Source organism: Gadus macrocephalus, chromosome 18, assembly GCF_031168955.1.
Source record: "Gadus macrocephalus chromosome 18, ASM3116895v1".
NCBI lineage: Eukaryota > Metazoa > Chordata > Actinopteri > Gadiformes > Gadidae > Gadus > Gadus macrocephalus.
The window spans coordinates 13290909-13304935 of NC_082399.1; the positions used below are offsets into that span (position 1 = coordinate 13290909).

General features: G+C 48.6%; 1 protein-coding gene across 1 annotated transcript in view; it reads left to right on the forward strand.

Annotated features, from left to right (window-relative positions):
* The first annotated feature begins 3761 nt into the window (after positions 1 to 3761).
* kcnh4b (potassium voltage-gated channel, subfamily H (eag-related), member 4b) overlaps positions 3762 to 14027 on the forward strand; it is a 43874-nt gene continuing 33608 nt past the window's right edge. The window contains exons 1-2 of the mRNA XM_060037277.1: positions 3762 to 6032; positions 13338 to 13571. Of these exons, the coding sequence (XP_059893260.1) occupies positions 5957 to 6032; positions 13338 to 13571 (310 nt within the window). The 5' untranslated portion in view covers positions 3762 to 5956. The remainder of the gene's footprint in view (positions 6033 to 13337; positions 13572 to 14027) is intronic.

Sequence of the window (14027 nt, forward strand, 5' to 3'; positions counted from 1 at the left end):
AATGGTGAACGTCTTGTTGATTTCTGCGTGAACAACAACTTGGTCATCGGCGGTACCATCTTCCCCCACAAGAACATCCATAAGCTCAAATGGCAGTCACCTGATGGTAGGAAAGTCAACCAAATCGACCACATCATCATTAATGGTAAATGGCGCAGGTCACTGCAAGATGTTAGAGCTTATCGGGGTGCAGATGCCTATAGCAACCACCACCTAATCGCTGCAATCATTAAACTCAAGTTGAAGAAGTCAATCCCAAAAGCCACCGGCAGAAGTAACTGAACATTGCAAAATTCCAGTATCCAAAGAAAAACTGAGTTTTTGTTGGAACTCAGAAACCGCTTCAGCACGCCAGAGGCTTCCTCTGAAATGGAAGAAGAAACCACCATAAACAGCAAAAGGGATCTTTGTTGAACACCTGGCAAGTGAAGCCGAGAAAGCTGCAGCCTATGGTAACCTGGGTACAGTGTACAAAATCACAAAGCTACTCCGTGGCAAATTTACAAACCATTCTACGCATGTTTGGGTTAAAAATGGCAACATCTGTACATCAGAGAGTGACAAGCAGCCAGATGGGTTCAACACTTCCAGGAAGTACTCAACCTCCTTGAGCCAGAACAACTAGCCAACATCACAACAACAGGAAAATCAACTCCAACCCCGCTGACTCAGCTGAGGTTAAAGCTGCCATCCAAACCCTGAAGAGTGGCAAGTCTTGTGGCATAGATATTCATGCTGAGATGCTCAAGAAAGGCAACACTAAGAACTGCGACAACTGGCGTGGAATCACCCTGCTATCTGTTCCAAGCAAGGTGTTCTGCAGAGTCCTTCCTAACCGGATGGAGACAGCCATTGACACCAGGATTAGACAGGAGCAAGCAGGCTTCAGGAAGGGAAGAGGATGTATGGACCAGATCTTTGCTCTGCGTAACATCATAGAACAGTGCTTGGAATGGAACACACCCCTCTTCATCAACTTCGTGGACTTCAGGAAGGCTTTTGACAGTGTCCATCGAAACACCCTCTGGAAGATACTGCACTCCTATGAAATACCATCAAAGATCATCTCAATCATAACAACATTCTATCAACATTTTGAGTGTAGTGTCATCATGGGAAATGACCTCTCTGAGTGGTTTTCCTTGCAGTCTGGAGTGAGACAGGGGTGCATCATCTCCCCTATCCTCTTCCTGGTCGCCATAGACTGGATCACAACCAACACCACAGCAGACAGACCCAGAGGCATCCAGTGGACTCTGTTCTCCCAGCTGGAAGATCTTGACTTTGCTGATGATCCTGCTCTCCTATCAACCAACCAGTACAACATACAGACTAAAACTGATAGGCTGAACAACTTTGCCAGACAGGTTGGGCTCAGTATCAACACTTCCAAAACACAAGTGATGTGTGGAACCACCTGAGTTTGTGGAAGATTTGACCTATCTGGGCAGTCTAATCAGCAAGGACAGCGGGGCCTCAAAAGACATCAAAGCAAGGCTGGGAAAGTCTCAGGGTGCCTTCCCCCAACTCTGTCCCATCTGGAGATCAAAACAATACAGCCTTAAAACAAAGATGCTCCTATTCAAAAGCAATGTAAAGTCTGTACTGCTGTACGGTTCAGAGAGCTGGCCGGTTGTCAAAACAGACATGAGAAGAATGGAAGTGTTCCCTAATGGATGCCTCCGACGGGAAGCTGGAGCATCATCAGATGCCTGAGATGGCTAGGACATGTTTTGAGGATGGAGCAGGACCGCATCACAAAGGTCGCCTTAAGATGGACACCACCAGGCAAAAGACAACCTGGGAGGGCCAAAACCACCTGGCGCAGAACTGTGACACAAGAGCTGAAACAGATGAAATCCATGGTGTTTTGCTACTTTTACGAATTGTTTTCAGAAATACATTTACTGTTTTGCCAATGTTGAGGATGATTCGAGAAATGTACCAAAGCAACTGAGAAAAACTGTAATGGCTCCACTCCCCACTATGGTAACCACTATGTTGACCATTGCGGCCAGTTGTCAAAACATTTTTTCCATGGCTATTTGCTCGACGATTAGCCAATCACAGCGTTGACTTCCAGCTCAGGATCGGTCAGGATGGTGGTTCCTTACCCCTTGTTTTAACCTGCGATGACATCTTGGGTAAATGTGCATCTGATTCCCCACACATCGATTTATCCCTTTCAAAATCCGCCCCCTGTATCAACGTTGCAGTGAGGCAGTATTCTTGTGGCCATGAATCATATGGTCCGCGCCTGTATATAGGGAACCTTTCATCAAATACTTATTATTATAGTTCAGCAATGTCCTATGACCCCATATGCACCTCAGGCAAAGTGGGATCAAGACCCCACACTTGGGAAACACTGAGAAAGGAGATTGGAGGTCAGGTGTGCTGCTCAAACTGACACAGCAAGGATCGGCCGAGGGGAACCATCCCCCCTCCGATCTATCGGCTCCTCTAGCACCAGAGCCACCGCTAGGAGCTAGCTATGCTCCCCCATCCACTCTCCCACCTCCCCTCTCCCCCACCTCCCCTCTCCCCCTAACCTCCTCTCTCCCCCTAACCTCACCTCTCCCCTCCTCCTTACCTCCCCTCTCCCCCACCTCCCCTCTCCCCCTAACCTCCCCTCTCCCTCTTACCTCCCCTCTCCCTAACCTCCTCTCCCCCTCCTCCCCTCTCTCCCTAACCTCCTCTCCCTCTACCCCTAACCTCCCCTCTCCCTTACCTCCCCTCTCCCTAACCTCCTCTCCCCCTCCCCCTAATCTCCCCTCTCCCTAACCTCCCCTCTCCCTACTCCTCTCCTCCCCTCTCCCCCTCCTCTCCTCTCCCCCTGACCTCCCCTCTCCCTAACCTCCTCTCCTCTCCCCCTAACCTCCCCTCTCCCTAACCTCCCCTCCCCCCCTCCTCCCCCCTTGTGCCCTTCCCCTCTTCCCCATGCTCTCCTCCTCCACCCTGTCCTCCACCCTCCCCCTCCCGCTCTCCCCCATGCCCTCCCACCCCTGCCCTATCCCCAAACTGCCCTCTCTCCCGCACCTCCGCTTTCTCCGTATCCTCTCTCCCCTACCTCCCTTCTGCCCCACCTCCCTGGTCCTCCAGACTCTCTCCCCTACCTCCCTTCTGCCCCACCTCCCTGGTCCTCCAGACTCTCTCCCCTACCTCCCTTCTGCCCCACCTCCCTGGTCCTCCAGACTCTCTCCCCTACCTCCCTTCTGCCCCACCTCCCTGGTCCTCCAGACTCTCTCCCCTACCTCCCTTCTGCCCCACCTCCCTGGTCCTCCAGACTCTCTCCCCTACCTCCCTTCTGCCCCACCTCCCTGGTCCTCCAGACTCTCTCCCCTACCTCCCTTCTGCCCCACCTCCCTGGTCCTCCAGACTCTCTCCCCTACCTCCCTTCTGCCCCACCTCCCTGGTCCTCCAGACTCTCTCCCCTACCTCCCTTCTGCCCCACCTCCCTGGTCCTCCAGACTCTCTCCCCTACCTCCCTTCTGCCCCACCTCCCTGGTCCTCCAGACTCTCTCCCCTACCTCCCTTCTGCCCCACCTCCCTGGTCCTCCAGACTCTCTCCCCTACCTCCCTTCTGCCCCACCTCCCTGGTCCTCCAGACTCTCTCCCCTACCTCCCTTCTGCCCCACCTCCCTGGTCCTCCAGACTCTCTCCCCTACCTCCCTTCTGCCCCACCTCCCTGGTCCTCCAGACTCTCTCCCCTACCTCCCTTCTGCCCCACCTCCCTGGTCCTCCAGACTCTCTCCCCTACCTCCCTTCTGCCCCACCTCCCTGGTCCTCCAGACTCTCTCCGACACCTCCTTCCCCCCACACGCTCCCCACCTCCCATCTCCCCCATGCTCTTCTGCTTCACCTCTTCCCGACCTGCCCTCTCCCACACCTCTCCCTTACCTCCCCTCTCCACCACCTCCAACTTGCTCTTGAACTACAGGCAATCCTCAAATAGCTGAGAGGATAAAATCCCTGTGGCTTATCACAGATGTTGGAGTCAAGTGGGATAATGATCTCTGGTGACACGCTCTGTTTCTTGTTTTGAGGTGGTAATGTTTAGTGCTTCTAGACATCAAAATGCCTTTCTGACCATTGCGGGACAGATCAGCTTAAATAGTTTCCGTGGGTATCTTCAGTCGGCAAAATAACTAAAACAAAGATGTTTTGGTTTTCCAAACAATCGATTCATTTTAATTTCTTTGGTGAATATGTCGCAGAAAGTTGCGTTAATACGACGTGTAGCTTGCTCGCTCTAGCAAGGGAAAATAAATAAATAAAATAAAGACGTGTTGAATTGGAGGTTCTCATGAAGAAAAATCACGCTTGATCCACTTAATCCTCTCTTTTAAGCCGCTTGACTCTTAATTCTCCCTCTCTCTCCGTGTATGAAGAGGAACGCTGAATGAATGCTGTGACTTGAGCCCCGTCTTTGAACACGTGTTCGAGGAAGCAACATAAATACTGTGCTGCTGTTTTACTTCCACTATATATCTAGGGCGGTAATGACTGTCATTACTTGTAGCCGATGGTAGTCTTGGATGCACATGGGTCTGTGTGTGTGTGTGAGAGAGAGAGAGAGAGAGAGATAAAGAGAGTCTGATGGGCCGTGCTCACTCTCTCTAAGAAAAAAAACAACCATTTCCGAACTGGATTATTGTCAACTAGAATATCACTAATCCTAATGGACGCTGCTCATTGCTGCAAAATACCAAAATAAAAAACGACTGTGGCTTGTCTGTCGCTTGTGTTAGGGATGTTTAATTTGAGTAATTTCTTAAATTTCTTTATTTGTACGATATTATATGTATGTACCCAACCGAATGTAGGAGATTTCTCCCTTCTCCCTTCCGCCACAGAGCGCACCTTGCCTCTTGAGGGCCACAGTGCGGCTACGTATGGATTGTGTTCTTTTGAAAGACAATCAAAGCAAAAAAAGAATAAGGTCAGGGTGGACACAATGGGACTCATTGATGGAAACGCTTTTAAAGGTAATCCATCTCTCAGCCTATAGGAGACAAGCACACAAAACCCAGCGCTGATAACGCCACGGTGTGGTGTAATGGCACTGACACACACACACACACACACACACACACACACACCTGTCCCCATCTTTTTGGCATCCTTTGGTTCCTCCCTCCTCTCTCCCCTCCCCTCCTCTCCTTCCTCCCTCCGAGACACAGAGGAGAACAGCTTTCTATAGTGAGTGCAGAGCGAAGGAAAGCAAAGACTCCAATTGGCTGATCTGTGAGAAGTGGATGGGCGCGGAGAGAGAGAGAGCCAGAGAGAGACGGATAGTGAGAGAGAGATAGAGAGAGAACGAGAGAGACAGAGAGAGAGAGAGAGGCTTAAGAAGAATGTTTTCAGTCTCTCCCCGGTCACATCGTGTGTTAGAGATGAGGCACAGACAAAGAGTAGGAGAAGAGAACCATTGCTGAATAATAAACCTGAGGAATTCTTATGGATTTTTTTTCTCTTTCTGGACCGGTGTTTGAGGGAGACTAAAGGATAACTTCTACTGAACACACGCCGGTGGATTGCCTCTCTCTCTGTGATCAGGGACTGGGATTAATTGCACATCTAAAGTCCTTTGAACCAGCGGCAACACTCTCACAACGACCCGGATCTGCTATACAAGACCCCCAGTGGTTTGGAAACAGCCGGGCTGAAACTAACTTCTGTCTGATTGAACCGCGTGGCGTTCGCTCGTCCCTCTCCACCCAACGCATGGGGCTGGGCTACCAAGGAAGGGGCGCTGCTGCTGCTGCTGCTGCTGCTGCTGGTGGACTATAGATGTGTGTCCCCCCTCCTCCTCCTCCTCCTCTTCCTCGTCCTTCTCCTCCTCCTCCTGGCAGTAGTCTCTCCTCAGCGTTCGGACCCCCGGGTTACCCCCCCGGTGATGGTGTGAGCAGCGGGTGGACAGTGGACCACCTCCACCCTCTCCTGGGTCATCGTCATGCCCGTGATGAAGGGGCTCCTGGCCCCGCAGAACACCTTCCTGGACACCATCGCCACACGCTTCGACGGCACCCGTAAGTACGCAGCCCCCCGCACCCCGACCAGATCGCCCACCCACCCCCCCCGCCACGCCTCTCTTGTACTCGGGGCCAAGCGCCAGCCCAGGTTTTTTTGGTTTCCGTACGATATCTCGGATCGATTGGGGTCCACTCCCGAGTAACTTTAGGAGAGCTTATTTTGATACAGTAGGATGTAATGTTAAAAACGATCCAATTAAAAACTAATATGAGCCAATACAGATTATAACGTAAACCTACAAAACAAGGTTCTGTAAGGACAAGCCAGATAGAACCAGCATCATGTTTGTGTTGCCTTTGCCTCATCACCGCCACAAAGACTAGCCACCCTAAACCCTGTTTACAACGCTTTAAAACTAGATTCATACATTGCAAAGACAACCCGTCAAATATTATTATTTTTTCATTGAAACCTCGCTTGAGAGAGCTGCCTATCGCCGCTGCGATGTCTCGTTCCACCACATCCCACCGCGTTTGTCTCTCCCTTTCAGACTCTTGTTATTTCGCAGGCCCGACTGTTAGTTTTAAACATGGCCATTAAGCCGCTGTCTGTGAGCGCTGTGTGTCTTTGTTTTGAAACCTGTTGCTCTCCCGCGGGAGGAGCCTTCTATCCCGGTGCCAGGGGACCGCTGTGTTTGTGAGCGTGTTGGTTCTGCCCATTCTCCCCTCCCCGAAGCATGCCTCAAACCCGCCCGGCGCTGCACCTCGGATCCTCTCACTACGATGCGTTATGTCGGGGTGGGAGGGTCATTGTTCTGCTTGTAATCCCAGCTAATGCTAGAAGGACCTCTACCAGAGGTTCACCGCACACACTTTGTGGTGCGGCTGTGAATTGAATTCAGCTATGGTTTAATTCATCTGTGAATGTCATTTATTGAATTGAATCAGCTCATCAATCTCATGGAGTTCTAGCAATAGTACTGGGTTGAGAAGTTTAGTACTGGGTTAACTAGGTTAGTACTGGGTTAACTAGTTGAGTACTGGGTGGACTGGTTGCTTCTGGGTTAGTACTGGGCTAACAAGTTTAGTAAACTAAGTAAATATTGGGTTATTATTGGGTTAACTGGGTTATATTTGGGGTTAATCAGTTGAGTACTGGGTTAGTTTAGTACTCAGTTTACTAGTTGATAAAAGGGTTAAATGATTACTTGTGGGCTATAACTGGGTTAACTGGTTAAGTTCTGGGATAACTAGGTTAGTACTGGATTAGTATTGGGTTAACTAGTTTAGTACTGGGTTAACTGGTTACTACTTATGGCCCATCAAGCTGCCCGTTTCCCCCTTCCAGTAGTGTCAAGCCCAACCCGCCCAATCACAGCTCAAGGGCCTCCTGATTGGCCTGCCCAGACTGTTAGGCCCCTCCCCCAGGCTCTTTAGTACCAACAAGGTTAACAAAAGAGATGGGAAGTGGAGGCTATATTGGGTATACTAGTACTGGGTTAGTACTGGGTGAGTACTGGGTTAACTAGTTTAGTACAGGGTTAAGTTTGGTTGTTTAGTACTGGGTTGATTAGTACTCCGTTGATGCCTTGGCCTGCTACGGTTTGACTACTGTGTTGAATGGGTTTCATAATGTGCTAGCTGGGTTTCATACTGGGTGAACTGTGTTTAGTACGGGGTTAACTGGCTACCATAACAGAATCCAACCAAATATTCAAATCAAAGCAGAGTGATGGTGAAGAGTTGATGCGTCCCAGCCTGCTTTGGTTACCCTCCAGGCGCTCTCCATGTTGACGATTAAGCCAGGCTTTCCACGGCGGTGGCCTTGTGCTCGGGGTCAGGAGACGCCAGCCGCTACCAGCATGACTCGTGCATTAGAAGAATCTGCCAATTATTTTGCTCCCCTCCCGAGCCGATTTCAAAAGTACCACCAAGCTTCAGCTTTCGAGGAAAAGAAAAACGGTGGCGAGCTGCCCGCATCTTTAAATAGCATCCTCCCGTTGCCGCGGAGACAGGTCCCGCCACATGCGATGGACAAGGCTGAAACGTTTGGGGCGTTCGAGAGAGAGAGACGGAATCACTTGGCCCCGTCAACCAATCATTACGGACTAGACTTTTTCGTGCATGTGCAGCTGCGCTATTGTTTTGTAGAAGGAAGCGCGTGAATGGACCGAATCCGGCCGTTTAAAGAGAATTCTTTGGTTGAATTGTTTCTGAGGCTGGGATTTGTTGACAGCACACTTATAGAAACATTGTCAACACTTTAGAGACAGAGCTGTCTTTTTGCTTTGTGGGGAACTATCCATCAATAGCTTTAAATCCAGCAGTTTTCCTCTTCGTTCATGCTTTATTCCTTCAGTCTTGACACAGATGTTGACTTTCTGTATTATGTGTATTTGAGCTGTCTCTTTTAATTTCAAAAGCAGACTATAAAAATATACTTTTCACACACAATCTCACATCAAATCGAAAAACGACTTGCCTATTTGACAGATCCTAAGTATAGTATTTAATAAATACTACTACTGCTACTTCTACTTAACATGGAAACTGTGTGTTCTTTTATGACACAATATCCAATACATTCATATACAAGCTATTGAAGTATAGTATTAGCTCGATATAAGGTGTTCCTGGTCCCCATGAGCCAATAAGATTCAATATGGATCCAATGTAAAGTCACGATTAAAGTTAACACAGGCTACAATCAACATGGATGAGTTATTATAAATAGATTATTGAAATGGTGAAAGAAAGATGTACATGACGATTGTAATTTAATTATTTACATGCAGTATGAAGTTGAATCAGTTGTGTTGACTGGATTGACTACACTATGCTAAACAACATGAGGACCACTTAATAACACCATTCAAATAATAGATAACAGACAACACAGTGCTTTTAGATGACAGCAGACAGATATGTTTACGTGGGAGGAACAAGCCCTCTCTTTCCTCTCCATTAGGCTACAAGGCGAGGAGAGAACATGAGGGAAATGGTTGAGTGTTTAGCTCTAGGCAAAATCTGTGTTTCTGCTATGTTGTCTTTGTGTGTGTGTATGTGTATGTGTATGTGTCTGTGTCTGTGTGTTCACGTGTGTCTGTGTGTTCACGTGTGTGTGTGTGTTCACGTGTGTGTGTGTGTGTGCGTGTGTGTGTGTGTGTGTGTGTGTTTCACATTCATAACAATGCTCCATAAACTGCTGAAAGGCAGCATTTTTCCCAGTCCCCCCACTGAAAGGTCAGAGTTCACGTGCGTCCGTGGTCAGCACATATGGTGTTGACGTACATTCAGTTATTTCTTTTTCAGTTGACCTTTCCCTGACTTTTACTGTCTGGGCGTGTGCACGTATTTGAATTAGAACATCTGACATCAGCCCCCCCCCCCCCCGCAACACTTCAGCCCCCCGGCTCCCTAAGCACAACCTAAGGCTAAGGGGCCCGATGGTGGTGGGTGAGGGGTCTGGCGTGTGTGTGTGTGTGTGTGTGTGTTTGTGTGTGTGTGTGTGTGTGTGTGTGTGTGTGTGTGTGTGTGTGCGTGTGTGTGTGTGTGTGTGTGTGTGTGTGTGTGTGTGTGTGTGTGTGTGTGTGTGTGTGTGTGTGTGTGTGTGTGTGTGTGTGTGTGTGTGTGTGCACCTGCCAGAAGGCTTTGTTAACTCTGCGCTGAATGTCCTGATGGAGACAGAGAGAGAGGAGAGAGTGGGGGAGGCAGGAGGATGGAAGAGAGGGGAGGAGGAGGGGGAGACAGAGGAGAGAGAAGCCATTGTATGCCTCTCTTTCAGCTAATTGGCTTTCTTAAGGCCAGGGGAAATGTATCCATCTGTCTGTCTGTAGTAGTTTGTTTGTATATCTCTGTATGATTATTTCTTTCATACAATGCCAGTGAAAGAATAGATATGATCTTCCAGATAGGGAAGACGAGTTATTTTAGACTTATTTTTTTGTGTTTACATCCCGACAGCAATCAATCAATCAAATGCTTTGATGAAAAAAAAAACAATAATCCAGGATCCGTGTCTGTTGAAGGCCTGTCATAAACCCGTCCAATGTATCAGTCGGTACAGAATTTAATCGTTTGATTGGTTCCCGGTCTTTCTCCCTACCCAGCCCTACCCATCCCTACCTGCACCTGCCCGTGCACTTAGTGTGCATAACCCGAGTCTTCCACAAGAATAGGCTGACCTATGGCTCACGCTAGGGAGCTGGTCACATTAGGAGAGGCTTTGGAGGCAGGCCTGATGGGGTGGGCGTTTTTCAGGTGAATACTTTTCTAAAACTAGCCTACTCTGGCTGGTGTCTCAAAAATGGCCGACCCCAGCATTAAGACTGCAGCACCTCAACTCAAACCTGCTGCAGGTTGCAGATTTAAGAGCTACATATTTTCGTGTCATTTGTTAAAAGTGGCAAAGCGAGCCGTCGGCTATTAATGAGTGGGCGTTTCATCATGCGTCCTATTTGTCTTGTGTGGGTGGCAGCTAGCATCTTTTCTATCTTGCATAGTTGGGAGCTTGCGGCTTTAGTCTAGCAAGTCTTCTTTTTTTTTTTTCTGTCGTGTGAAATAGGTCCATATGTTACATGCGGCCAAATCCTACGAGCTGCCATTCCCTCAGTCACAGTGTGCTATCTCAGTCACAGCTCCAAGGTACAGCCTTCCATGTTGAACGCCGGCCCACACCTCATGTTTACCGGCTGACCAAAATGTGCTCTTTAAACGACACCCCTCTGCAGGAAGCTTCCGACGGGGCTCAGGCAAGCTACAGATGGCTGTGCTGTGTGCTGTCTCATTCAGCTGAATGAAATGGCTGTAAAAGATTTCCAGTGATTTATGCCCTCAAAATAATTTCCAGGAGAGGTCAGAGCCTCTGGCTCCCAAGCGAGAGGGGCTCGCTGGCTGGGTTCACCGAGGAGGCAGAGCGCTGTGGTGTCTGGAGGTGTCGGGTTGGTGATTAGTTGTTGAAGATAATGAGCGAGGAAGAGGGGGAGAGCATGCTCACGAGAACATTCACTGTGCTCTGGAGGTTTGCCTCGTGTAACTGTGTAGATGTACTCGTTTACTCTGAGAAGAGACAATGACGCACCACTGGAAGTTATCCGATTGGATTCAGGTGTGGTAATTACACCGGGCTCAGTTCCTGCAGCAGAAGGGCTAACCCTCCTCAGTGTCGTGGGTACCTCTCCAATAAATACAGTCCCAGGGTGGAGGTGTGACTTTTTTTTTTTAGCAATCTTTGACATGCCTTGAGTCAGATGTGCTTCTCTGAGCCTCGCCCAAAAAGGTTTTTCCATCTCAGAGATTCTTCATCTGTTTTTCTCCCAGGGGTAATATCGATATCGTTACTTTGCTTTGTTTGTTGTCATATCTTATTTAAATCTGGCCCTGTGAAGCGCTACAGCTATAGAGCTATTCTACACTCCTGGCGTTGTTTTTTTTAACTCTCGGTTGTGCAGCAGTTTGACTTTTGTGCAGCTTCTTCATTTCGATTTTGTGTGCCTTGATTGCAATCGTTTAGAGTAAAAGCCTCTGCAGAAACGACTAAATGTAAATGTAACTGTGCTATACAAATATTTTTTCTTGACACATAGATATGTTGGGAGGTGTTAAGAGTTGTTTCCTTACAGGTGTTTGTGTTGCTATGCTGGCCTTATCTCAGATGTATCACTGTACGTACCCTTGGCCTAGTTCAGGGACCCATTTATTGATGCTGGGTTCACAAAGTGTCTATTCTGGGCAAATATTATGTAACCCAGAACTTCACCACTGCCTATGGAACCGAACAAAACCCCAAAATACATGAGGTTAACTACAAAAGGAACAGTTACCTCACCGTTTCTTCAGTGTCTTCTAAGCCTGCCACAGTGATTTCCAAAGGTTGGATTTGACAGCCCATCTTACACCGCCTGTCACAGTTCCGGAAACAAACCTCTTTCACGAAGACCTCCTCCCGGCACGCAGTCCCAAAGTTCCTCTTCCGTGTGTACGTCCGGAGTCTGAAACCAAACTCTTGTTTCTGAGCGGCAACAAAGAGTTTGTTTATTTTCTGACTGACAGGAAACGCCGTCTGTCTGATGTGGCGCGTCGTGTGATGGTTTGGTTTCTCCGTCTGCTGCACCCGCGCCCACGATTGGTGGTTAGGGGGAGGGGGGAGGGGGGGGGGGGTGTCTGTCACCCCGACGGGCGTTCCCCGCGGAGGGGTGTTCTGTCGAGGGCTACTAATTAGCGCGGCGCTGGTTGCCCAGAGATCCCCGGGGAAACACAACAACCTTCGGCAGCACATCTCACACCAGTCTGCTCCAGAACTGGGTTCTGGTCGCTTGTATGCTGGTCTTATGGAGGGATTGAACGGGGTTGATGGATCCATTAATGGATGGAGGGATGAATCAAGTGTAGATGAACGGGTGCATGAATGAATGGATGGATGGAGATGAATTTTAGATGGTGGGATGTTGAGATGAATGAATGAAGAGCTACCTGCAAACGGCAGGACCGACGCTAGCCGAGTTCAGACGATTCTGACTCTCCAACTCAACTGCTGGATGGACGCTATCCACATGATGAGGCTGAAGTTGGTCCACTGCCCAGGATACATGTATACGTTACATGTATGCTGCTATGCTATCTGAGTGTTTTCAGGGGGAATTTTTACTATAAAGCTTATGCTTTACATTTCATCAAATGGGTATAATGGGTTCGCTAGGGCTTCGACTATATGTGGTTAGTTGGTGTCTAGTTCTGTGTACAGTGGTCCCATAAATGATAGCTTGATATGAGACAACTGTCAAACAAACTCGTGCTCACTGGTCTTCTGAGATACTGTTTCTAAATTGACGTTTTCTGTCCTTTGCTGAAGAACTGTCCATGGTCCTGAAAACAAGCACCGCTATGTTAGCATTTACACACACAAAGTTAGTAAATGTCACTACTTTAGCTGTTAATATCATGCTCGCTTACAACTAGCTAATATATACATAATATCCTGCTAGCTTTTATAAAGCAAATATAATGCTTGCTAATTTATAGCTGATATATTATACTAATACTTAATGTACTCACTTATTGTATGTTGGACGTCCTGGCACTTAAAAATAGCACTTAGCATTGTGTAGCATCTTATCCTAGCTATCTTTGTTGTATACGGGGAATTTGTTGACCTAGCAGTTGTAAGCCTCTTTGGATAAAAGCGTCTTCTAAATGCCCTATATATCAAATGTCAATGTTATAGCAAATACCATTCTCACTCATATATAAATAATGCCATTCTAGCAAGTATGTAGCTAATATCCTGCTAGCTAGTGTGATTCCTTCCACAAGAGCAACACAAAAACAACCTCCTCCTTCCCTTTTCTCCCCCTCCTCTTCCAGACAGCAACTTCCTGCTGGGCAACGCCCAGGGCCACCGCGGCTACCCCATCGTGTACTGCTCCGACGGCTTCTGCGAGCTGACGGGGTACGCCCGCACGGAGGTGATGCAGAAGAACTGCAGCTGCCGCTTCCTGTACGGCGGTGACACCAGCGAGCTGGTGGCCCAGCAGATGGAGAAGGCCCTGGAGGGACGGGAGGAGTACCAGACGGAGGTCCACTTCTACCGCAAGAACGGTACCACCGGGCAGGGGCGAGAGGGGTGGGGGGGGGAGAAGGGGTGGAGGGGGAGAAGGGGTGGAGGGGGGAGAAGGGGTGGAGGGGGGAGAAGGGGTGGAGGGATGGGTGGATGATGGATGAATGGTTGAGTTGGAAGGATGGAGATGGATCGATTGATAAAAGATAGGAGGTTCACACTCATTCAACCCATGATGAATGAGTGAGTGAGTGAATGAGTCGATGGATGGGTGGATGGGTAAATGCATGATGGATGGCTAGACGCATGCTGGATGGATGGATGGATGGATTGAAGAGGTGGAAGTCTGGATCAATGGATAGATTGGTTGATTAAAGATAGGAGGGTGGAAGTTGAGGGTCACCACAGTGTATGAGTGAGGGATTGAGTGGGTGGATGCCAGCTCGATGGATAGATGTGTAAATGAATCCTACAAGGATGGATTAAGGGTTAACCCT